Source organism: Microtus pennsylvanicus, chromosome 6, assembly GCF_037038515.1.
Source record: "Microtus pennsylvanicus isolate mMicPen1 chromosome 6, mMicPen1.hap1, whole genome shotgun sequence".
NCBI classification, from domain to species: domain Eukaryota; kingdom Metazoa; phylum Chordata; class Mammalia; order Rodentia; family Cricetidae; genus Microtus; species Microtus pennsylvanicus.
The window spans coordinates 25,669,366-25,692,684 of NC_134584.1; the positions used below are offsets into that span (position 1 = coordinate 25,669,366).

The 23,319-nt window shown below is 45.8% G+C and overlaps 1 protein-coding gene across 4 annotated transcripts in view; it reads left to right on the top strand.

Annotated features, from left to right (window-relative positions):
- The first annotated feature begins 472 nt into the window (after nt 1-472).
- Npr3 (natriuretic peptide receptor 3) overlaps nt 473-23,319 on the top strand; it is a 60,896-nt gene continuing 38,049 nt past the window's right edge. Inside the window, exons 1-3 of one of the 4 annotated variants that reach the window (XM_075975873.1) lie at nt 473-925; nt 12,668-12,790; nt 22,876-23,042. In XM_075975873.1, coding sequence (XP_075831988.1) covers nt 12,676-12,790; nt 22,876-23,042 — 282 coding nt within the window. In that variant the 5' untranslated portion in view covers nt 473-925; nt 12,668-12,675. Of the gene's footprint in view, nt 926-1,655; nt 2,628-3,604; nt 3,838-12,667; nt 12,791-22,875; nt 23,043-23,319 lie in introns of those variants that run through there. The other 3 variants (XM_075975872.1, XM_075975871.1, XM_075975874.1) reach the window with 3 other exon arrangements.

The window sequence follows — 23,319 nt, forward strand, 5'->3', positions numbered from 1 at the left end:
GTCTCGGGATAAAAAAAAAAAAAAACCGCCCTGGGCAGTGAAGAATCGCGTGCAAGTTTCTGCCGAAAGAGGGCGTACGTTTTAGACTAATAGAATTCCTGCACGCACCGACGCCCAGCTAAATTAAAGAACATTTTAAACATTTTAAAATTAACTTTCATTTGCGGGATTTTAGTGTCAGAACTACCTTGTGCAACAGCCTGTTCCCATCGCAAATGTCTTTGCTGCGTGACAATGAAAAAAGGGTTCAGGCCCTTTGGACCTGCGCAGCTGCGCGGTCCTGCGCGCCGCGCCTCGGGTCTCGGACACCCCCACAAGCGTTTCCACTCCGTCTGCATCGCTGTGGTAGTTGTGACTAGTGGGAAAACTGGGTCTCCCAGGCAGGACCTTTCTGGCCATCCCAGAATCTCAGGAATTCTGGAGCAGAAGAGGCTGGATCTCCCAGCACTGGGGTTGGAGCAGACTGCTGTTCGGCACTTAGGGATTCTCTGGGGAAGATTTTCTTTTCTTCTTCTTCTTTTTTTCCCCCGTGGGGCTTAGTAAACAGAACTTTTGGGGGATGCTTTTCAAGCTCCGTGACACTTCCTGGAATGGAATCATTTACCTACCATTGGAAGCAACAAGTTTCGCTTTCCTGGCTTCGGTGACCCTGCAGAGGGGTCTGTGCCCCGAGACAAGGCGACGACTGCAGCCGCTGTGATTCTAGCATGCCCCAGCAGCCCGGAGGAAGGGGAGCCACGCCGGGTGGGGGAAGGACGGGTTCGGAAACCGCCCAGGCCAGATGGGCATACTAGGTCCGCAAAAGAATCTTCTGGCACTGGGACCTTGTTCCTTGTTCTCCGACCTTGCTCCGGGAATCTGGAAGGTCAGGTGCGGGACAGGACTGGCCGCATCCAGACAGAACGAGGCAGGAGCGAGAAAAGAGGTGAGAGCGAGTGAGACCTATGGAAATTTGCGCCGAAGCCACCAATTTGGAGACACCCCCACCCCCTTTTGCAGCGTGTGTGTCTGCGTGTGCGTTTGTGCATGTGTGCGCGCGCATTTCTTTCAAATATCTATCTATACTTTTTTTTTTTTAATGGGGGCTAGAGAGAGTGGAGCCAGAGAGAGGCGGGGACCTTAGAGTCGCGCCGCGCCGCGAAGGCTCCCGCGGGTGTAGACGTGGGCGGCTGCGGCTTTGGGCCAAAGCTGAGCACCGGCAAGGAGTGGGGCTTAGGGACCGGGCAACCGCGAGTAGGCCAGGGGTGCGGGGAGGAGCCCTGATGTAAGAATGTTAATGAGAGGCTCCCCCAGCCCAACCCCCACCCCACCCCACCCCCACCCACCCCACCCGCTGCAGAGACAAGCCCGGCCTCGGCTCGCCATGTGTGGTAACGCGCTCCGCCACTGCCACGCTATTTAAACACCGGCTATGGATCCAGGAACCCGCGCGAATCAATGGGATCAAACGCGAAGGAGGTGCACCGTCAATTACAAGCACCTGGACAAGTCTAACTTTTTTTTCTTTTACAAATAACGCCTTCAAACGCAACCTTAGCAACGCCCAAATAGAAAGCCACCTCTAAGTCTATGTGCAAAGGGAGAATCTATATATTTATAATAACTCTATATGTATATTACAGACGCACAGGTTTACATTTGGTGAACTTTTCTTTTTCTTTCTTTGCCTTTTTTTTTTTTTGAAAACCTAGGGACACTAAAGAGGAGTCTTCCTCTTTCTTTTGGCGCTTTACTCAAGGGGATATTCTGTTTTCTCGGAGCGCCCAAGGGGGCGCAGGGACAGAGAAGAGAGAAGAGTAGGGAGGAAAGAGGCAGGGTGGGCGGGGGGCAGAGGGCGAGCGGGCAGCCTAGGCGAGGGCTTGCTGGCAACACGATGCAGTCCCTGCTGCTGCTTACTTTCTCGGCGTGCGTGCTGCTGGCCCGGGCGCGGCTGACTGGCGGCCCGAGTGGTGGCGGTAGGGACAACGGGCCAGGCAGCGGGCGCCGGCAGAGAGAGGCGCTGGCGGCTCAAAAGATCGAGGTGCTTGTGCTGTTGCCCCGGGACGATTCGTACTTGTTCTCTCTGGCCCGGGTGAAGCCGGCCATCGAGTACGCTCTGCGTAGCGTGGAGGGCAACGGCACCGGGAGGAGGCTATTGCCTCCCGGCACTCGCTTCCAGGTGGCCTACGAAGATTCGGACTGTGGCAATCGTGCGCTCTTCAGCCTGGTGGATCGCGTGGCGGCGGCGCGCGGAGCCAAGCCGGACCTCATCCTGGGGCCGGTGTGCGAGTACGCGGTAGCGCCGGTGGCCCGGCTGGCGTCGCACTGGGACCTGCCGATGTTGTCTGCAGGAGCTCTGGCCGCCGGCTTCCAGCACAAGGACACGGAGTACTCGCACCTCACGCGCGTGGCGCCTGCCTATGCCAAGATGGGCGAGATGATGCTCGCCCTGTTCCGCCACCACCACTGGAGCCGAGCTGCCCTGGTCTACAGCGACGACAAACTCGAGAGGAATTGCTACTTTACCCTAGAGGGGGTCCACGAGGTTTTCCAGGAGGAGGGTTTGCACACGTCTGCCTACAATTTCGACGAGACCAAAGACTTGGACCTGGACGACATCGTGCGCTACATTCAGAGCAGTGAGCGAGGTGAGCAGGAGCGCCACCCGGGTCCTTGGCTATGTCCCAGTGGTTCTAGGTGGTTTTCCCCAAACCCCATCAACTCAGCCTTCTGCAGATCTCACCCTCCCCCGAAATCCGAGGACCCGAGGAGGCTGTACGCGGGGACTTGTTCAGGTGTGAGCTGCCTGACCCAGGGGCGGGTTGAGGGTAGCCCTTCGCGGTGGAAGGGGTGTGCCTAGAGAGTACTGGGGAAGTGGATCTGGCCGAGGGAACGTTCGAGCCTACTGCTAGCGCGGTCCGAAGTATGACAGGTGTTGTCAAACACCAAGGATTTTCCCTCTTGGACCGTTCCGGGGTCCCAAGCGTTCAAGGAACTTGTTACTCTGTCCATTGCTGCCACGCGCCCCCCTTATAGGGCGACGCCTAGCAGTGGCGCGCAGCTCATTGACTACCTGGGGGTCCCCTGGCTTCCCTGGCTGGTCTTTTCCCAGACCCCAGATCTCCTTTAAAGGCTCTTTGTGTTACTCTTCCAAGCCCCCTCTAGTCTCATATAAACAAGCTTCTGTGGTTTCCACCAAAGTGCGTCGCTGTGTCTGGACTCCGGCGACACTCACTTCCCCCGGGCGCGTTGGCTTCCCAGACTCTGAAAGAGCGCAGAGCTGGGCTTGACCCGAGCACGCGCAGGATCCTGTGCGGAGCCTCCTTCCCACGGGTCTTCTCCAGGGGCTTTTCTCCCCGAGTAACAGAGGGCTTGGAACAATAGCCAAATGAGAGAGAGAGAGAGGGGGAGAGAGAGAGAGAGAGAGAGAGAGAGAGAGAGAGAGAGAGAGAGAGAGAGAGAGAGAGAGAGAGAGAGAGAGAGAGAGAGCTCAGTATGGGGGTTGCGACCATGGCTACTGGGTGCGTGTGAAGCTACTGCCCGCCTTTCTGTTGTGTAGATAGCTGAAGGAGGCGGAATCTCCGCATAGGGCATGAGTCGGGGTGTCCTGTTTGGGGTTCACAACATTCTGGAAATCCCGCCTCTGCTTTCCCTTGGTGCGCAGGCGCTCGGAATATCCGCGGCATTTCCCCTTTCCCCCCTCCCCGCAAAGCTTCGGATGTTCCGGGTTGCTGTCCGGGTGAGACCCAAGGGGACCCGAGCCAGCAAGGCTTCAGGCTTGTCCGACGTTCGGACGCTGGGGACCTGTGCCTGCCTGTTGCGGAACAGCGCAGCATGAAGCTTGGGGACTCAGAACAGGTGAGGTGGGCAGGAAAAGCTTCCTGAGTGGCGCCACAGCGGCCTCTCTTTCCTACTTGGCCACTCTGAACTCGAGTGAGCATGCCCTGTAAAGTGAAGAGGTGTTGTAGACAGTGTGGACAGGACAAGTTTGACCATAAGAACTCCAGGCTTCTGCACAGAATCACTGTTAGGTGCCCCGGCAGGGTCCTGGTTATGTAAAAGGAAAGAAAGTTCCGTCCCGTGGTGGCAGATTTGTCCCTTCTGGGCGAGAAACCCACATCTGCTTTCCTTCCACTCTCAGTCCTCAGGCTACTGCAGCCTCTTGGGGTGCTGGCACTAAAAACCTGGAGACGACCCAGGGCAGGAGGGGAATGGGGGTGTGTCCCCTCCTGGCTAGATCCCAGGTTTGCAAACCCTGTCATTGCCTTGTTGAACCGAGTGAGGTGGTGACCTTGGCACAGTGGCCTCCTGGGATGAGAAGCCTGGCAGATCCGTCTGTCTGCTGTGTGGCCCCGGAGCTGCACTGGGCTCTAGGAGCCGTCGTGCGGGAAGGGCTAGAGAGAGAGCGCGGGCTCAGGAACTGGTGTGTCCTGGTTTAAAGGCAGCTTGCATGCTGCCCCTGTTACTGTTTTTAAATACACTCATATCTCTTCGTTTCCCTTTCCGCCATCCAGTTTAGAGGTGAAAGTTTGCTAGACAGGTGTGTGCCATCTTACAGGTGATAAGGTTATGATCATACGGAGGATTCTTTCTCTAAAACCTGTCTCCAACAGTGATATGGCAGACTTTCCAAAATACAAATAAAAATATTTTTTTTAGGCTGCGCTCCTTTCAATTTCCTACTCTTTGTAGAGAAAGTTAAGGCTGTCAGGATGTTTCCTGTGGATCTGAAGCTTTACTTCACTGGGATAGCCAAGGTGTTAAGTAGAGCTTTAGTGTATGCTGTCAGTAGAGTTTGGGGCTCAGCCACATGCTAGCTGGCAGGATTCTGGGCTGTTAATCTGTATCCCAGGCTTGTTCTTGAGGTAAAGCAGGCTTCTGTAACAGCCACATCTTGGGGATGCTGGGAAGGTTTAAGGAGCTAAGCCCCCAGAATGCACTGAAACAACACCGATCCGGGCAATAAACGTGTGGCTTCACTGTAGTGGGTGCTGTTTTCTGTATGATAACAATCGCCTTCACCCAGAAGGGGAAGCCACGTCCTGGGGTCCTGGGAAGCACTCCTGGCTGAGAAGCACAATCCTCAGGATGTAGCTCCTCCACTTTGCAAAGCACTGAATTCGGAACTTGTTTCTTCTGTGAAGCAAGGAGCTGGATGAGAATCAGGGCTTTTCCAGTTGATGTCTGAGGTCTGGAGTGTATTTACCCAAATGTAAAAACGAAGCCGATAGCATTCTGCCACAGAGCATCTTCTGTCCTTGGGAACCCTTCCCACCTCCTCTTTTGGAAAAAACATTTTAACTTTAAAATCAAATTATGGATATCTGAATATCTTCACTGTTAAAAAGTGACCTGTGCCCATTTCAGTAATATTGCAATTAATTTTTTTTTGGCTACATGATGCCCTTTAGAAAGGAAAATGAAAAACCAACCAACCAACCAACCAAACATACCCTCCCCCAATCCAAATAATTCTTATCTCCTAGGGTGTACCACCTAAATCAATAATTGAAAAACTTTAAAAAGTCTAATATACTTAAAATAGATATACCTCGGCAAGTGTGATTTAGTGTTCTTATAGCATTCACTTATACTAGTGGCTAAGGTAATGACACGGAGTCAATCTCAGCTCCCAGGCTTGAGACAATAGAAAGTTTATCAATGCTAGCTGCAGGCAGCTTCGAGAAGTAGGGAGCAGGAGATGAGATTTTACAAGGGGCTGTTTGATTATGTATTGCATTTATTACAAGATAGTGGCCAATTTTTTATATACATGGGGGGGTGGCAGAGAACACTGGACAGTAAATTTTGAATATCCAAGTCTTTTTGTAAAGTTTCTGTGTTTAATTCCAGATAAAAATTTGAGTGTAAAGGAGACATTATTGTTTTTTTTTCCACCAGAAATTCCAACAGAAACTGGACAAGATGATACATTGGGCAGGTGGCTAAGTCTTGTTAGCCTTTTCCACTCAGGATTTGTCTGTTCCAGCTACTAAGAATATTCTAAAAAACACTTTAGGAAATAGATGTTTGTGGCATAAACACACACACAGACACACACACACACATTCACATACACAAACGAGATCTTAGATGGGTGTGCAGTACATACGTGTCTGTAATCCCAGCATTCAGAAAACTGAGTCAAAAGGATTCCGAGTTCAAGGTCAACCAGGGTTACAGAATGTGCCCTGCTGTCCCAAAGTATAAACAAACAACAGACAGATGCTTTTTATTTATTACTGGGTTCATTTATGCAGCTGACTTCTGACCTCGATATATCAGATGAAATGATATACTTACTATAAAAAGGACAGAGAGAAATACATTGTTTCAAGCAATGAAAGGTTATAGTTCTTTTGTTTATGTTGTTCGGAGATGCAGAACTTGAAGTGATCTACACACAGTGGTTTTGCATGAAAACTAGTCTTAGTCTTTTAGTTATGGCTATGTTATTTATTTGGGCCTGGATAGTGAGTTCAGAGGTAGAAATAGTTAATGAATACAAGAATAACTTATTTTTAGTAGTCTGTGTAAATGACCAAATAATTTGTCAGCAGAATTTTTAAGCCAAGAACCCGTCATAAAGCTACCTCGCACACAGTAGCAGGATAGAAAAGTACTGCAGTCCACAGTGCAGAAAACACAAGAGCCCCTGGGTGGCTACAGCTTGGCAAACAGGAGAAATAAGGGTGTGGACTGTCTTTTGTAAACAGCATCCCTTGCTTTGTAATGTAGAAGCAGAAAAACCTGCCTTAGGAAGAAATTAGATTTTTATTTTCATCCAAATTAGGTACATATCTATGTAAGACCAGAAAATGACTTGTCTTATCAGGAGAAAGTCTCTTGTCACTTCCTCCCTGTCTTGGACTTACCAGAGGCCTCATTTCTGACTCTTGTGGATGTTCATAGCAATTTGACTTTGGAACTCCAAATAATAAGCTACTTTTGATTTTTTTCTTTGGTTTTAGGTTTTGTCTCTTGGAATGCCAGCGGAGAATGGCGGAGTTCTCTGCTAACATCTACTATCTGCTAACTACACATGCAAGAGTCTCCCTTGTTCATTCCTCTGATAGCATCTTGTCAGCATTTTTTGCTGAGCTCTGTAGTCAGAACTGATATTTATATTACCTTCTAAATGTTGTTCACAGTTGATCCACTTGGGGCCATGTTAAAAAAAAAAAGCCCCTTTGTTTGTTTAGTCTCCTATGGACTGACGGCTGACATCGTCTGTAAATTCTCCACTCCAGGCTCCTGACTTCTTTCGGCTTAGTCATTTTCCTGGCATCCTGTGCTATTATCCTTCTGAGCTCTCTATTTAGTGTCTTCCCAAGGCTTCCGTCACCTATCATTTTGAGCCTGGTCCCTGTGTGCCCTCCTTTCTTGATTGATGCTCTTGTTTTGGTGGACCACGTCTTCCAGGGCATTTCTGACCAAGGATGGATGAGAGATGCATTTTGAAATGTTTCACGGTTGAAATTTTATTCATTTTTGCCCTCATAGATAATGGTAAAATCCATGCTATACATAACCTTCCTCCTCAAAATTTGATAGAATGACCCCATTGTCTTCTGGGTTCTGAAGTTGCTGTTCGTTTGAATTGATTTACACTCCAGACTTAGTGTTTATAATTCCCCACCCAGGAAAATCTTAGAACCTCCTTGCTCTCCGTGGTCTAGCATTTCACCACCACACACATTGCTGTCAGTATTTTGCCTTGGGGCTTGGGAGGCCCCCTTTCCTCAGAAACTCATGTCTTTTAATCCTAAGAAAATTTCTTAAGCTATTTCTTTGATGATTTTATCCCCTTCATTTTTACTGTGCATTTTTAACTTGATGTTAAATCAGCACCTGGCTGATTCTCTATGCATCTTGTCCCCCACTTTTTGCCCCCAAATGCCTTTTTTCTGGGGATTTCTTTTGGCTGCTCTCCAAAATTACTATCACATTTAATTTTTTTAGATTTATTCCTATTATTTTATGTATATGCATTTTTGCCTGCATGTATATTGTGCATCTCATGCGTGCCTGGTGCCTTAGTGCCGAGGAGGTGATGTGCTGGGAGTCAAACCTGGGTCCTTTACAGTAATAAGTGCTCTTACCCACTGAGCCAACTCTTCAGCCCGTACCATTGCCTTTTTCAATTCTAGGATCACACTCTCAGTGAGCAGCTCATGGTGTACTCTGCCCTGCCTGCATGCGGCAGTTCCTTTCTCCTGTGTCTAAGTAGAGCCCTCCATGGAACACGGGTGTAAGAGTCAGGTGGGAATGTGGGAAATGCCCTTTTTACTGCTCCTTTAGACTAGTTGGAGAGCACGCATTTAAGATGCTGCCCAAAGGGTCTGCTCACCCTCAGCTGTAGGTAGGGACAGCCGCAAATCATAAAGAGCATCGCTCACTTGATAGTCCTCTGCCAGGAGCTGCCAACTCTTTGCCCATGTGTCTACTGTAGCCCACAGTGTGTTGTGTGCGAGTGGAGATATCTCAGAGGAGAAAGAGCCCCAGCACATCTCTCCATTTCTCCTGCTCTTCCCGACTCACCAATAAGACAATTCCAGCAAGAGAGATGGGAGTGCTAATTCATTGTAGTTGTCTAAATGGAAACCCGAGTGGGGAAAGGAGATTCCCCTAATATGTGTGTGGATACCCCTTGTCTTTCTGAATTAACATTTGAAGCCACTCCTGTACACTTAACCCCTTTGATTATAAGAACATGCTGTAATAATGAGAAAGCATTTATGGGGGACAGTGTGGCCCCGAGAAGGGAAAGGATGACACCTAATGTCACAAGTTAAAGTGGGGATAGGTTGAAAAATATGGCTACTGAGGACACTTAGCATCATATCATTATCCCCTTTTTTCTGGTTTAATATTTTGTTCTCAAATAAATATCTATGTATTAAAGTGAGGCTTGGTGGCACACCTTTAATCCCAACCCTCAGAAGGCAGAGGCAGGTGGACGTCTGTGGTTTTCAGGCCAGCCTGTGCTATACAGCGAGTTCTGGGACAGGACAGGGTCACACAGAGAGACCCTGTCTAAAACAAACAGAAAGCCAGTTAATGTTTATGTATTGAAATGCACGTTGATATCACAAAAGCTGTCTGCATTGACGTCCATTTGTGTAGGAGGATCGGCAGACCCTGTTTCTCTGTAAATCTTACCTGTTGTTGGGAGGTCCGGGGAGCTGGTAAGTTTTCCTGAGGGTGACACATGCTTCCGTACATTCCCACAGTTGTACTGAATCTGCGCATGTCACTTGTGCTTATTAACTGTGTAATTTGGTTACGGTATAAAACAATGGAATATGAGTGAAAACAGGAAACTATCTCAGAAAAGAGGAACATTTCAAGTCTTTGATAAATCATACAAAAGAAAGTTTGCTAAACGTACCCACAGTTCAGTTAGGCATGAGTGAGATAACCCTAAAAGATCGAGGAACACCCTGAAAAGCTAGGGTTCTTTATTCTAAGTGCTTTGTTGGTGGTATTAAACTCTTGCTTCGGCTTAAACTAGAACTAGATGATAACATGTGTTGTGGGTTTGGATTATCTGAGAGAAACAATGCCCCGCACCTGACCTTGGGCAAGAGGATTCCTTTTGGGAGTAAACCGTATACTCGACACAAAATGGTCAGGACTAAAAAGAACCAAAGTCTGAACAGGTGGATGAGTGTTGCTCTCTGACACACTTGCTCAGCCACAATCAGAAAAATTAATCAGAAGCAGTGGTAGAAATAGGGGGAGAAGCAAGATAAAGAGGCAAAGCAGGAATGTAAAAGCATAAGGACCGTGAAAACCAGGTCATCCGGGACTTTAGGGTGCTAATTCTTTGGCCTCAGGGTGCAGTCTCTTTTATCCTAGGTCAGGGATGGCTCTAAAAAGGATGCTTTGGGTCAACATCCAGTACCTTTGGATGCTTGAATCCCCCCACCCCCGCTTCTCCGATTCTTATTACCTCCTTTGTAGCATCCGATTGCTTATAATTTGGCTTCCCAGTTAGCATGCCTAGATGCAGGAGATATCCACACAAGTGTATTCGTGACCATTCTGGTCCCCTATGGAACTTAAGCAAACCACAGCTCTGACAATCTGTTTATAAACAACTTGTAGGCTAGGTGCCCAATGTGCCAGCAGAATCCAGTTGCTACATATGGCTATTGAGATACACTGAACTCTAAACACTGGATACAGATTGATAAGGGATCCTTAGTAGACAGCCAATCAGAGCTCCATGGACCCCCCTGGAGATACCCACTCTTGGAATCCATGCTCTTCAAACTTGCCCAGCCTTCGCCTCTTGTTGGCTATTTTACGAGATACTCGGCCTGTGATTTTTCCCATTGAAGGGGCTTGATCTACAATGAGGGCTCAAGTTAGTAATTAGGAGTTTCTTTGAGAGCTTCTTTATTGAGACATCTTGGGATTTTTCTAAAATCCCAAATGTATAATTATTTCCAAAAGAAGCAACGCCTACTGTTATGGGGTTCAGGAATTTTGCTGTGTCCCCAAACCATGTTTCCTAAGGTGCTGCTACCCTGTGCACGAAGCCTTTCTGTAGTTAGAAATGTCCATCAGAGCCTGACGCCCTGAGCTAACGCGCCTAGTGAACGGCATCAACAGGAGTCCAGGCTGCCATGCAGAATGGCAAGGCTGTTTGTGCACAGCCTGCAGCTTGTTTTATGTCTTTTAGCACCTCAGCTTTTACAAAGAGCACACATATCTCAGAGGGCTGGCACGCATCACGAGAAGGCGGTTTTTACAGTGCCCAGGCTTCTGAGGTTCTCCTCGCAGTCTGTGTAAGAGGCAAATACAGTTCTCCTGGTCAGGGGGAGGATTGGCTGGGCAGTGGCCAAGTCCCCATTCCACTGTAGCCGTGTCACCCTTAGGTCACGGGCAACCATCTCTTAAAGCTGTGTAAAGCCGCTTATATTCGACGGCGTGAGTGCAAACTGTACGACCATGAAAAGCCAATGTGTGTGTGCGCTGGGACCTTAGTCTCTGTTCCTCTGTGTGTTTGTAAATGAACACAGAAGAAGGTGTGTGCTCATGGATGATTTGCCAGAGGAATGTTCTCTCTGATCCCATCCACTGCTTTCCCCGGAGAAGGTGTTTACTGTGTTATTAAGAAAGAGAAGCAGTCATCATTGTCCCCTGTCTGTTTTCATTTGTCTGTTTTTTAGGCAGGGTTTCACAATGCAGCTCAGGTGGCCTAGAGCTCACTATGTAGCCCAGGCTGCCCTGAAACTTATGGCAATCCTCCTGCCTCAGTCTCCCATGCACTGGAATTATAGGCACAAACCACCATGCCCAGCTCTTCCTGCTGTATAGCCTTTACTTAGATTTCACCAATTGTTGATACGTTGTCTTTTTCTCTTAACATTTCATATACTTCCCTCTCTTTCCTATCTCTTCTGATTTCCGATGTATGTATGTACATATGCATGTATTAATAATCAATAAACCATCCTTCTACCCATCCATCCCTTGTCGATCTATATCTATTTGATTTTCAGATAAGGTCCCCTTATATAGCCCAAGGTAGACTTGATTTTTCGACCTTTGAGTATCTGGGATTGAACACTATTGAGATGTGTTTGTGTAAACATACATACGTACAAAATTACAAAGGCAATACAAAGATTATGTTATGAAACATTTTAGAACAATTTAACAGGACCATGCTCTGTATCACTAAACTCATTTCTTTTTTTGTTTTTTTTGAGACAAAGTCTCATTGAACGCAGTCTGGACTCAGATTTTGAGGATGGCCCACACAGTGCTGAGATTACCGGTGTACACGCTGTACCCAGTTTTGTGTGGAGCTGAGGAGCAAACCCATGGCTGTGGGCACACTAGGCAAAGACTCTACAGACAGACTCCTATCCCCAGCTTTCTCAAAACATTTAAGAACAAGGGTGTTTACATAAACAACTGCAGTAGTAGTCCTGAAAACAAGAGTCTTAATGCAAACACATCCTGCTATCTAACTACAGACCTGAAGTGAAATGTCACCTTACAGAGAGTTGTATTTTAAGGAGCGTGGGTGGGTCATGCATCCTAACATCACTTGGGTTGGATCTGTCGCTGCTCCCTCCTGACCACATGCACTTTGCCCGTTTGTGTATTTCTGGCCTTCTGTGTGTTCCATCAGGAGGCTGCTGTATCTGTGTCCTCAAAGTGATTCTGCTTCTTATCGCTTGGTTGGGGTGTTGTTTGCTAAGTTTCGCTAAGTTAAATTATTGTGCCTTTCCCTTTTACCCACGGTTTCATCTTGGAATTTAGCTACCCATAGCCATGTGGTTTGAAAACTTTAAATGAAAATTTCTGCAAGCAAACAGTTCTTAAGTTTTAAGTTACTTTTGTTGTAGTATATTGTTATAATTGTTCTGTTTTATTATTATTACTATTGTCCATCTGTCACAGTGTCTAGCTTAGAAGTTAAGTTTTGTCATAAGTTTGTATATTTAGGAAAAAAAACATGGTATGTTTTTCTACCCAACTTTTGGGAATGCTTTGGGATCTGGGAATGTACCTCCTGTGGATAAGTGGTGACCATGAATTAGGTAGTTTACAAGGAGATATTCAAGACTATATAGACCGCCCAGTCTGCATCTGCGGTCGCCTGGTTGTTTTGGCCTGTTGTCAGCCTGTTGTGTTTGGGTGACTCACACATTGTTTCTCTGCCCAGTGGTTATCATGTGTGCCAGCGGCGACACCATCCGGAGTATCATGTTGGCGGTGCACAGACACGGCATGACGAGCGGAGATTACGCCTTCTTCAACATCGAGCTCTTCAACAGTTCTTCCTACGGTAACCGCTTCTAGCTTCTCCAGCTCTGCTCAAGTGTCAGAAAGAGGAGTGAGGAAGAGTCAAAAGCTTTAGTGAGGTCCGTAGATGTGATTTCTGTTACCATGGGAACCGTATTTGATTTTGAAACTTCATGATCCTGAGCACTTCCACAGTGCCTCATAGTTTCTCAAGCTTTTCATATTTTTCCAAGAACCCAGTGGGAGCAAAAGTCGCCATGTACCGAGGGTGTCAAGGAAATTTTGTGTGGGTCAGCATAGCCCATTCCTAACTCCACAGGAACATACATGCCGGCACCAGATGTTCTTGTCAGGACAGATTGCCAGAATAATTTAAGTGTGATTTGGGATAGGATTTTAGGTAGCACGAACAGATTAGAACTATAGGATATGAATTCTATCCTATAGGCTATAGGATAGAATATGCCAAGGTGTGCTATAGTTAGCACATAGCACATAGTTATTGCGTCATAAAATTTTAGTAATCAAATAATATGTAAATATATTGTTTATTCATATTATGTGTGTGTTTCTTATAGGCTACAATAGGAAATAGAATAATGAACTCTGCAAGTTGAGACAAAAGCATTTGGAAGTCTTTGTTCCTAACCCTCCCTTCTTGTAGCTTACTGAATGTTAATCCTTTCTTAAGTAGAATTTCATGATTCACTGACATATAGGGTGAAGATATCTTCGATTCCTTATAATGGATTTAGGGAAACTCCCAAGGGCTGTGTAATAGAGGATTAATTTTTTTAAATAAAGTATCTGTATCTTGGTGTTTTGCCTGCATGCAGTCTGTGCATCACATGTGTGCAGTACCCAAAGAGGCCAACAGAGGGCATTGGATACCCTGGGAACTAGTGTTACAAACCCTTGTAAGTCATGCCGATGCTGGGTTTTGAATCTGGCTCCTCTGGAAGAGCAGCCAGGGCTCTTAACCACTGAGTCATGTCCCCAGCCCCCACATAATGGAAGGAAGCTTAAGGGGCTCATTATGAGCACAAATACAAAGCCCTTTCCTCCCACTGTAGTTAGGACAGTCTCGGAAGTTGACACTTGAGGATTTTTTTTTTTTCTACAAACATATACACTGACTGCTCAAGGCCACACAGCTCTTCTGAGAGCTTGTTGATGATGTATAGTTATTTAGATAGGATCCAAGCCTTTAAACATTCACTGTGGTTTCCTGCCCCCATTTCCTGGCTTACTTAAGCAGTGATCATTGTGTATATACAGATAATATAACACACTTCTGGGGAATAAAGAAAAGTTGATAGAAACAGAACTAACCGCTGCTTCCTGTAATGGATAGCCCTGGCCATGTGGTATTTGCTGGATAAATGCAGTATTTCATGCTACATGCTACCATTATAGTCTTTCCGTCCCTCTTTTCTGTTAAGCAGGATGTTGTTCTCACTTACTGACTTAAGTCCAGAATGTCATAATACTAGGGACTGCAATATTGAGTTCTTTAACACAGGGGTCAAAACAGCTTAAAGGGAAAACATCTACTCTGTCTTACAAGATGAAAAACGGAATTTAAGGTGATGTGTAAGAATGCATGCTATAAACAGACAAGCACACTTACATGTATTATGCACACAGTTCTAATAATAAAAGCTACTACTAGGATTCCTTTATCTACGGATAAAACTTGTGCTGCTTTCCTCTGTTATTATAATAAGTGAGCATTGCTGAAACTTTGGAAAATCTATAAAAACAACTGGAAGAAAATAAGCTAAAATTCTACCACTCAGATAAAAAGTTAAATTGCAATTTTTTAGAAAGAAAAAGAAAATACATATTTTTGTCTATTATATGTATGTATATTTCGCAAGAATATTTTTCAATAAAATGATCATATTATGGTACAACTACCTAGTACATCTTCAATTAATCTCTATTTCTTAACACTACCCCAGCCTCTTGTTATTAAGAACAGCACATTGAATAGTCTGATACGTATATACACTTATAGTCACACAGGTAGACATATATTATAATATATATATTATATATTTATATATATATTATATATTATAATATTTATATATTATATATAATTTATATATAATATAAATTCCTAGAAGTGCAAATGCTGGCTCAGTTGTTATATGTAAACATTGATGGGAATTGGCAAATTTCCTCATACAGAGGTTTTTACCAATTTATAGTTTTGGATTATGATGAAATTTTCTGTACTGGTATATCCTTTATCAATTTTGCAAGAATATCTTCATCAGAATTTATATTTTTGTTCATAAGCAAAGTTTCTGTAGTTTAATTATTAATCTATTATTCTGTGTGTGTGTACACGTGCTGTGGTGTGTGTGTACACGTGCTGTGGTGTGTGTGTGTGTACACGTGCTGTGGTGTGTGTGTGTACACGTGCTGTGGTGTGTGTGTGTGTACACGTGCTGTGGGTGTGTGTACACGTGCTGTGGTGTGTGTGTGTGTACACGTGCTGTGGTGTGCGTGTGTACACGTGCTGTGGTGTGTGTGTGTGTACACGTGCTGTGGTGTGTGTGTGTACACGTGCTGTGGTGTGTGTGTGTGTACACGTGCTGTGGGTGTGTGTACACGTGCTGTGGTGTGTGTGTGTGTACACGTGCTGTGGTGTGCGTGTGTACACGTGCTGTGGTGTGTGTGTGTGTACACGTGCTGTGGTGTGTGTGTGTACACTTGCTGTGGTGTGTGTACACTTGCTGTGGTGTGTGTGTACACGTGCTGTGGTGTGTGTGTGTACACGTGCTGTGGTGTGTGCGTGTACACGTGCTGTGGTGTGTGTGTACACGTGCTGTGGTGTGTGTGTGTACACTTGCTGTGGTGTGTGTACACGTGCTGTGGGGTGTGTGTACACGTGCTGTGGGGTGTGTGTACACGTGCTGTGGGGTGTGTGTACACGTGCTGTGGGGTGTGTGTGTGTACACGTGCTGTGGTGTGTGTGTACACGTGCTGTGGTGTGTGTGTACACGTGCTGTGGTGTGTGTGTACACGTGCTGTGGTGTGTGTGTGTACACGTGCTGTGGGGTGTGTGTACACGTGCTGTGGTGTGTGTGTGTACACGTGCTGTGGGGTGTATGTACACGTGCTGTGGGTGTGTGTACACGTGCTGTGGGGTGTGTGTACACGTGCTGTGGTGTGTGTGTGTACACGTGCTGTGGGATGTGTGTGTACACGTGCTGTGGTGTGTGTGTGTACACGTGCTGTGGGGTGTGTGTACACGTGCTGTGGGGTGTGTGTGTGTACACGTGCTGTGGGATGTGTGTGTACACGTGCTGTGGTGTGCATGTGGAGCTCAGAAGACAGTTTTATGGAGCTGTTTCTCCTTATGTGAGTTCTGGGGACTTATTTTTTTGAGACAGAGTCTCTCTAAGTATCCCTGGTTATCCTGGAACTCTCTATGTAGAGCAGGCTGGCCTTGAACCCACAGAGATCCGCTGGCTCTCTCCCAGGTGCTGCATTAAAGTGTATGATACTATGCCTGGGCAAACTGACTGCTTTAGCTTGAGCAACCAGTGACTTTTAGACTTAGAGAAAACTTGCAAAAATCATAGACTTCATGCATATCTTTATATTTAAATTACATATTTATACATTAAAACCTTAGTCTATGGATTCAAGTTTTTGTTATCTCTTTAATTTTTTTGTTTCAGATTCACGTCTTTAATGTTATGTGTGCGGGTGTGTGCCCGGCACGTGTGCATGTGCCCACAGAGGGCAGAAGGCATCTGGGTGTGAACACCCTGTGGTGCTGCGAGCCAAGCTCAGGTCCTCCACAAGAGCAGCCAGTGCTCTTAACTCCCATCTCTTTACCTCCAGTTTTGTCTTCTTTAATTGCAAAATGGTTTCACACAAATCACAATGAATTCTCGATGTTTCTGATTAAATCTGCATTATTTTACATTTTACCGTACATTTGCTCAGACTTTGAGTTCTGATCTCAGTCAGCCTGAGAGACTGACCCCTATACTGTCTTTCTACTAAGACTTAAGAGTCAACAGCTTAACTTGATCTTTGAACAGTGAGTTAACCTGCCCTCCCTTGCAGCCTTAGTCTGTTCGAATGATACACCAGGCTGAGGAACAAGTCAACACAGGAGAGAATATATGTTAAATGTCCCCCATCTTAGGAAACATAATGACTATTAAACAAATATTTGCCACTCTGATTGTTAGTCTTAGTTCGCTTGGACCACTGCGCATGGGACTTTAAAAACTGTACAGCCTTTGAACTTTTCTCTGATGCTAGTTTTATTTCGTGTGATACATTCTGCTGCTGCGGCCACCCACTCTCAGTTAATCCACCCTACAGGGCTGCATGCATTATGAATCACACCTGCGAGCGATTAGTCCCTCAACTGGAGTGGCGCAGATGTAGAGGATTCTTTGACCTGAAAGAGCTCTGGAGGAGGGAGGTTCATGCTAGGGATCTGTCAAGAAGGTCATTACTGTTAAAAGCTTCTTACTTTTCCTGTGTCCCTTTTCAATTATGGAAGATTGTGGCCGGGGCTGTAGGGGCGTGGCTTAAGGCTAGTCAAGCTAGGTCAAGGACAGCAGATATGAGATCCTTCCAGGTGACTCTGCTCTCTTTGTTGGTTTTTATATAGGGGTAGCCAATCTCAAACAACTGGAATAGCTTCCTGTTGTTTGAGAATAGCCTACCCCTGGATAAAAAACCAGGTCAAAAACTGTGTTTTCAGTTGGACTCCCCAATATCAAAACCAGTGTGAGATTCTGGAAGGGGGGAGGGATGGTGGGTGTTGTGTGGCACCTTTCTGCGTCTTCCACAGACCCTAAAGTGTCTTCTACCTCAGAGCATGAGCGACCAATGGAAACATACAGTGGACAGACTCACCTGAGCCAGCACTCCAGAGTATCATTATGAGGGTCTTCTTTGATAATTTAACCCCCCATAATCAGAGTTGTAATTCCAAAAGTTTCTACCATCTGGCTTTACAGACAGCCCCTCACACAGACTGTATACCAGTTCTAGAAAAGGGGTTCTCCATTTTCCTCAGCAGCAACCCTTTAATACTGTTCCTCATGCTGTGGGGGACCTCCAACCATAACATTGTTTCATCGCTACTTTGTAACTGTAACTTTGCTACTCTTATGAATCGTAATGCAAGTATCTAATTTGCAGATAGCTATCTAATATGTGACTTGCAGAGGGGTCGAGACACACATGTTGAGAACCTCTAGAGGCCCAGCATCCCTGGCATCCGTTTTCACTGGTACTTTTAGAAAATATAGTTGACAGCATGTCTCTTCTCTTATTAAAAGTCTCAGTCTCGCTGAGTCCTCAGAATTATCCCCAGTCTTGCCCAAATTTTATGGCCACAAGAGTTCAGCGCATAATACAACATGGGGGAATGAAAGTATTTGAAGGGATTTTTAAAACTGAACTTTAAAAAAAAACCTAGAGAGTAGGCAGTTGTTCTGCCCTACAGATATTTTTATGGCATCTACCGGCATTTCTCTCTAGTCCTATTACCCTCCTCACCACCGTCTCCAAAGGGGTAGAGTGGGAAGCTACTTGCCCAATCCCATCCGCAACTGTGGCCTCACTCACCTGGCCTTCCTGAGAACTCAGACAGCAGGAATTCAGGTGAGGCGGAGAGTCAAACACAGACATAAGAGGAGGGATTGAATTTATAACGCTTTGCCACAAACATGATATATGCACACGAAAGTGAACTTGGAGCAGAGGGAAAAGACAGGGATTCTCCTTGGCTGGAGCGGTTGCCTGGCAGCATCTCAGGACGTCTTCTCTTTTTCCTGGGCTACCATTTGCCTTTGAACCCATGTGTTGTGCTCTACAGATGCAGTCTTAAATCTTGGCGTGCCTCAGCTTTGAGGAGCCGAGCCTAGGTGGGACAGGGATCTGGGCCTGGTTTGCATTTGCTCCTGCTTCTGTGATTGATCTCCTAGTTCCTTGGTTTCCTCATCTGGAAGGGATCACCGTTCAAGGTTTTCCATAGGGTTGCTGTGAGAATAGGAGAGCGCAATGCTTCAGGCAACGCAGCTGTACCGGATGTGGACCATGCAGGTGGGGGTGTCTGGGAGCCTAGCCTCTGGCACTGTGGGACACTGGGCCTGTGTAGACTGGGTAAGGCGAGGCATGATGGGTGCTTTGCTTTCACTTACGGTCACTGGAGCTGAAGAGCTACAGCGGTTGGCAGGCAGGGTAGATGAATGACAGGCACGGGTTTCTTGGACAGATTATGGTTCCCAGATATTCCTTCATGTCAGATGACATACGTTGAAGGCCTACTGTGTGCTCAGTCCTTGGAGGTGCTGGGAGCTGCAGGATGTCACAGACTTGCTAAACACAGGCTGTCTTCTCTTTCGTACATGTTCTGGATTTTCTTCACTCAGTGCAAGCTTGAGTTTCTGTAATATTAAAATCTGTCCTTCTTCCCTTCCTCTCCCTTCCATCCCCTCCCATCCCTTTTCCTCCCCTCCCTCTGTTCTTTTCTTCTTCTCTTCCCCTCTTTCTTTTCCTGTCATGTCCCAACCCCCCTCTTTGGTACACGGTGTTGCTTAGTTGCCCAGAATGGCCTGAGACCTGCCATCTTCTAGCGCCGCTCTCTGAGTCCCAGCAGACAGAAGAGGTATATAGGTATGCACCTCCACATGGGCTTGCAATGTTGTTTTGTGTGGCCTGGGTAGTCGCTGGTCACATGCCACACCTGGCTGACTATTGAACACTTGAAATGGGGCACATGCCATGAAGGAATTGACTTTTCAGTTAATTTGGGTTTAAATGGTAACACGCACAGCCGGTGGCTGCTCCGTGGGATGATGTAGCTCTAGCATAGCCTGGGGTGGTTTCTAACTACTCCTTTCTGGAAATCTTATGCTCCCGGCTTTGAGGCCACTGTGTACTTTCTGGTTCTGTTAGTGCCTCTTTATCCCTAACTATTTCTGTTCACTAACAACAGGTTGTGCTCAGCCCTCTCCTTTTCCTCCTACACTTTCTTCTTTAGGGTAGACAGCCCCTGGGCTCCATCCCTGATCTGGGGAGACATGACACCCAATGCTTTTTCTAGCCTGTACTCCCTCTGGCTTCAGACTTGTTTCTAGCCTTAGCCTGGCAGTATCCCGTAGGCATTCTGCAGTCAGCTTGGATCTGCAGTGACATTAACACCATCGTTTCTTCCCATGCTTCTCTTCTAAGGACTGTCACTGTCTCTCTTCTTCCCTTGGCATCCTTTGAGAGACAGTTTCCTCTCTGTTGATCTCCCCTCCCTCACCACTGTAGAGTTTGGGATTCCTCTAGTACAGTTGTCTTCTTTTCATTCTCCTGGGTTCTATTTCTTTTTGTGATTATAAAAGCAGAAAAATATTTATTTTTGGAAAAAATTTACTATTGTATCAAAAATGCCAGAAAGTTAATAAAATAAAATAAAAAGATATAAGAAAAGGAAACTTCTTGTGAGCTTGACCTCCTGGAGGCATGTTTTGTGTTTCTAGCATGTGACCTGCCACACACGACCTCTCTTACCCTTTTGCTTGGTCTACTGTGGCTGCGAAAGCTGTGTCTCCCCACTCTAATCCGCTGCTATTTCCTAAGGCACGGTCCTCATCCTGTCCTTCTTCTGTTCCGCTCGTAAATCTCCAGAGGCACCTAGTTGTCTGCTGAATCAAATTTGTTCCCACTGATGGAACAGCACACCACATCGATCTTTGCTTTACTCAGGGTGTGGGAGAAGAGCTCACTCGAGAAGTTAACGGTTGTGAGCAGATACCTACTTAGGTTGGTTTGAATTTATTCAGCATTGTAATTTCTATTGCTTTATTTTAGAAAACGAAACTCTAAAGTTATTAATTTTAGGTCCTGTTTGATGGCATTATTAGACTGTGTGAAACGTGTTCTTCCTGTTTCATTTGCTGTGATAATTGTTGTTATAGTTTACATATCTTTTCTATCATAGCATAAGGCCCCACAAGGTTAATAATTTCCCTTCTTAAGTCCCTAGAGAAAATTAAACTCTTATCCATTGATGAAAAACTCTAATTCTCTTTGCCTAGAAAAATCAGTTCTTATAAGCACTCCTACTTAGCCCTCTTAAACCTAGTGTGGGGATCAAATTCAGGCACTAAGGTATGGTAGGGAAGTAGCGTTAGCAGTTAAGACTGTGTCCTACTCTTGCGGAGGATCTGAGTTAGGGTCCCAGCATTCATATTTGGCAGTTCAACAATCCCCTGTCGCTCCAGTTTGAGGAGACCAGTGCCTTCTTTTGGTCTCTTCAGGCATGGGTGTACGTACACATGCCCATAATTAAAAGGAAATAGAACTGAAAACAAGAAAATTGTTTAATAAATGCTACTTGTATGTCTGTAGGAAGCAGGTTTCTCCACGGGGACTCTTGGACTTGAGGGTCTTCCATGGCTGGCGACTGCTGTGCTCTCTGGGTCTTGGGGACTGAGAACCTGTCTGGGTTCCCCAGCATTTGACAGAAGCACAGGTCACTGGCTCTAGAGCCAGGCCTGACTTCTTTTAGGCTATGGTCTCCTAAGGAGTTGAGAGGTCACAGAAGAGGAAGAGGAGAAGGAAGTAGAGGAGGAAGAGGAGGATGACTTTTGTCAAATTTTGTTTGGTAGTTTGAAATTTTAATTTTGTGGTCATTGAGCATAGATTTGGTCTTTGACAAACTATGTTCTCAGCTCTGTTTTATTTATCTTTAGTAGCTCCCTGGGCATAGTAAGCAATTAATAATGGCTGCTATTATTAGGATTCTGATGAAACAGATGGCTTCCACAAACACATTCTCCACTTCTGCCTTTCCTCATCTTCCAGACTGAGATCCATCTTCCTGCTGGATACTATACACGTTTGCACCTTTGCCCAGTGGTGTGAGTTCTGCCAGATCCGCCTTTCCACCTTCTTCTCCACCTATTAAAATTCTATTTACACATTTAGGACCAGACTAATACCTTGTCTCCACATGTGATGGCTTCTGATTGGAGTTCGTTGCCTCTTTTCTCTGCTTTGTTTTTCTGTACCCCATCCCTATGGGTGTTTACATGGTTTAAATCTCTTTCTCAAATTTAGTCTAGACTGTTGAAGACATTTCCAGTGTTCTCTATGGCTATTGTAGAGTTGTGCATGTACCGTGCACATAGTTCAGATGCAAGGTTAATAATGAGGATTCCTTTGAAATGCAGCTGATTATCATAAGACAGAGGTCCACTTCATCTTCAAGCTATAAAGATGAAATCAAGAAAAGACAATGATACCTTCCTAGATGATTGACATTTACTATGTGAGGCAGGGACTGTGAAGCAGAAGGCTGCTCAATGTCTCTGTGCCTCCGTTTCCTTACCGGTCAAATAGAAAGGATAATATGATGATTGAGTTTATAAATAACAAGTGTTTAAGATATCTATTATCCATCCATCATCTATGTATGTATATATGTATATATTTTTATCATCTATCTTTTGTTATTTATACTCAAAATACTCATTACACTTTACACACTGATTTAGCATTGTTTTAAATGAGTAATTTTGATGATGCTGCCAATACAACACAGATATAAGCCCTCAAGTCCATGCAAACCACTTTCATCCTGGAGACAGGAAGGAAGGATCAGTAGCCTTCAACTTTTAACCATGCTAACTTAGTCTGCATGGAGTCCATCCATCCCCATGCCTTACTGCAACCTGCCATTTCAGGCCTGAGCAGCATAACAAATAGACTTGGCTCACCCCCATAGTGGAGGGTGGGGATTGAATGTAAGTATGCATGGAAAGGAACAAGAACTTCCCTTTGCTTCTGCAGGGCCACAGTTCCGGGGGCACGATGACAATTGCAGTTCCATGGTTATTCTAAGACAATTGCATCAACTGAGCTCGTCTGTCTCTCTCACATTTCAAAGGAACATGTGTCCAAAGGGACTTCTTCTCCTTTAATGATTTCGACGTTGTCACATTAGACCTAAGTGCGAAACTATGACAATGCCTCTTGCCTCAGCTGTCCAAAGTACCACATAGGGACACATCGCAGTAGAAGAGAGAGAATGGTCTCTTTATGGTGACTGGCTTGGAATTATAAATATTTTCATTTCCCCCGTAGGAGATGGCTCGTGGAGGCGGGGAGACAAACACGACTTTGAAGCTAAGCAGGCGTACTCATCCCTCCAGACAGTCACCCTACTGAGGACCGTGAAACCTGAGTTTGAGAAGTTTTCCATGGAGGTGAAAAGTTCTGTTGAGAAACAAGGGCTCAATGAGGAGGATTACGTAAGTGCTTGATTATGAGCCTCGCCCTTCAGCATCCTGAAAACAGGCTTCCAATTAAACCAGAGGCGACAAAGTATCCCATTCTGAGCCATTCAGAAATTCCAAGTTCAAGTCTGAATGTCACTGTTGCCTCGTGTGTGTGTGTGTGTGTGTGTGTGTGTGTGTGTGTGTGTGTGTGTGTGTTTTCCTGGCCGCTTCTCCTCTCCCCCACCCCCATCCCAGCATCATTCCTGCCATTCACTTACACTTCTCCTTTGCAACAGCTGCAGGATGGAAA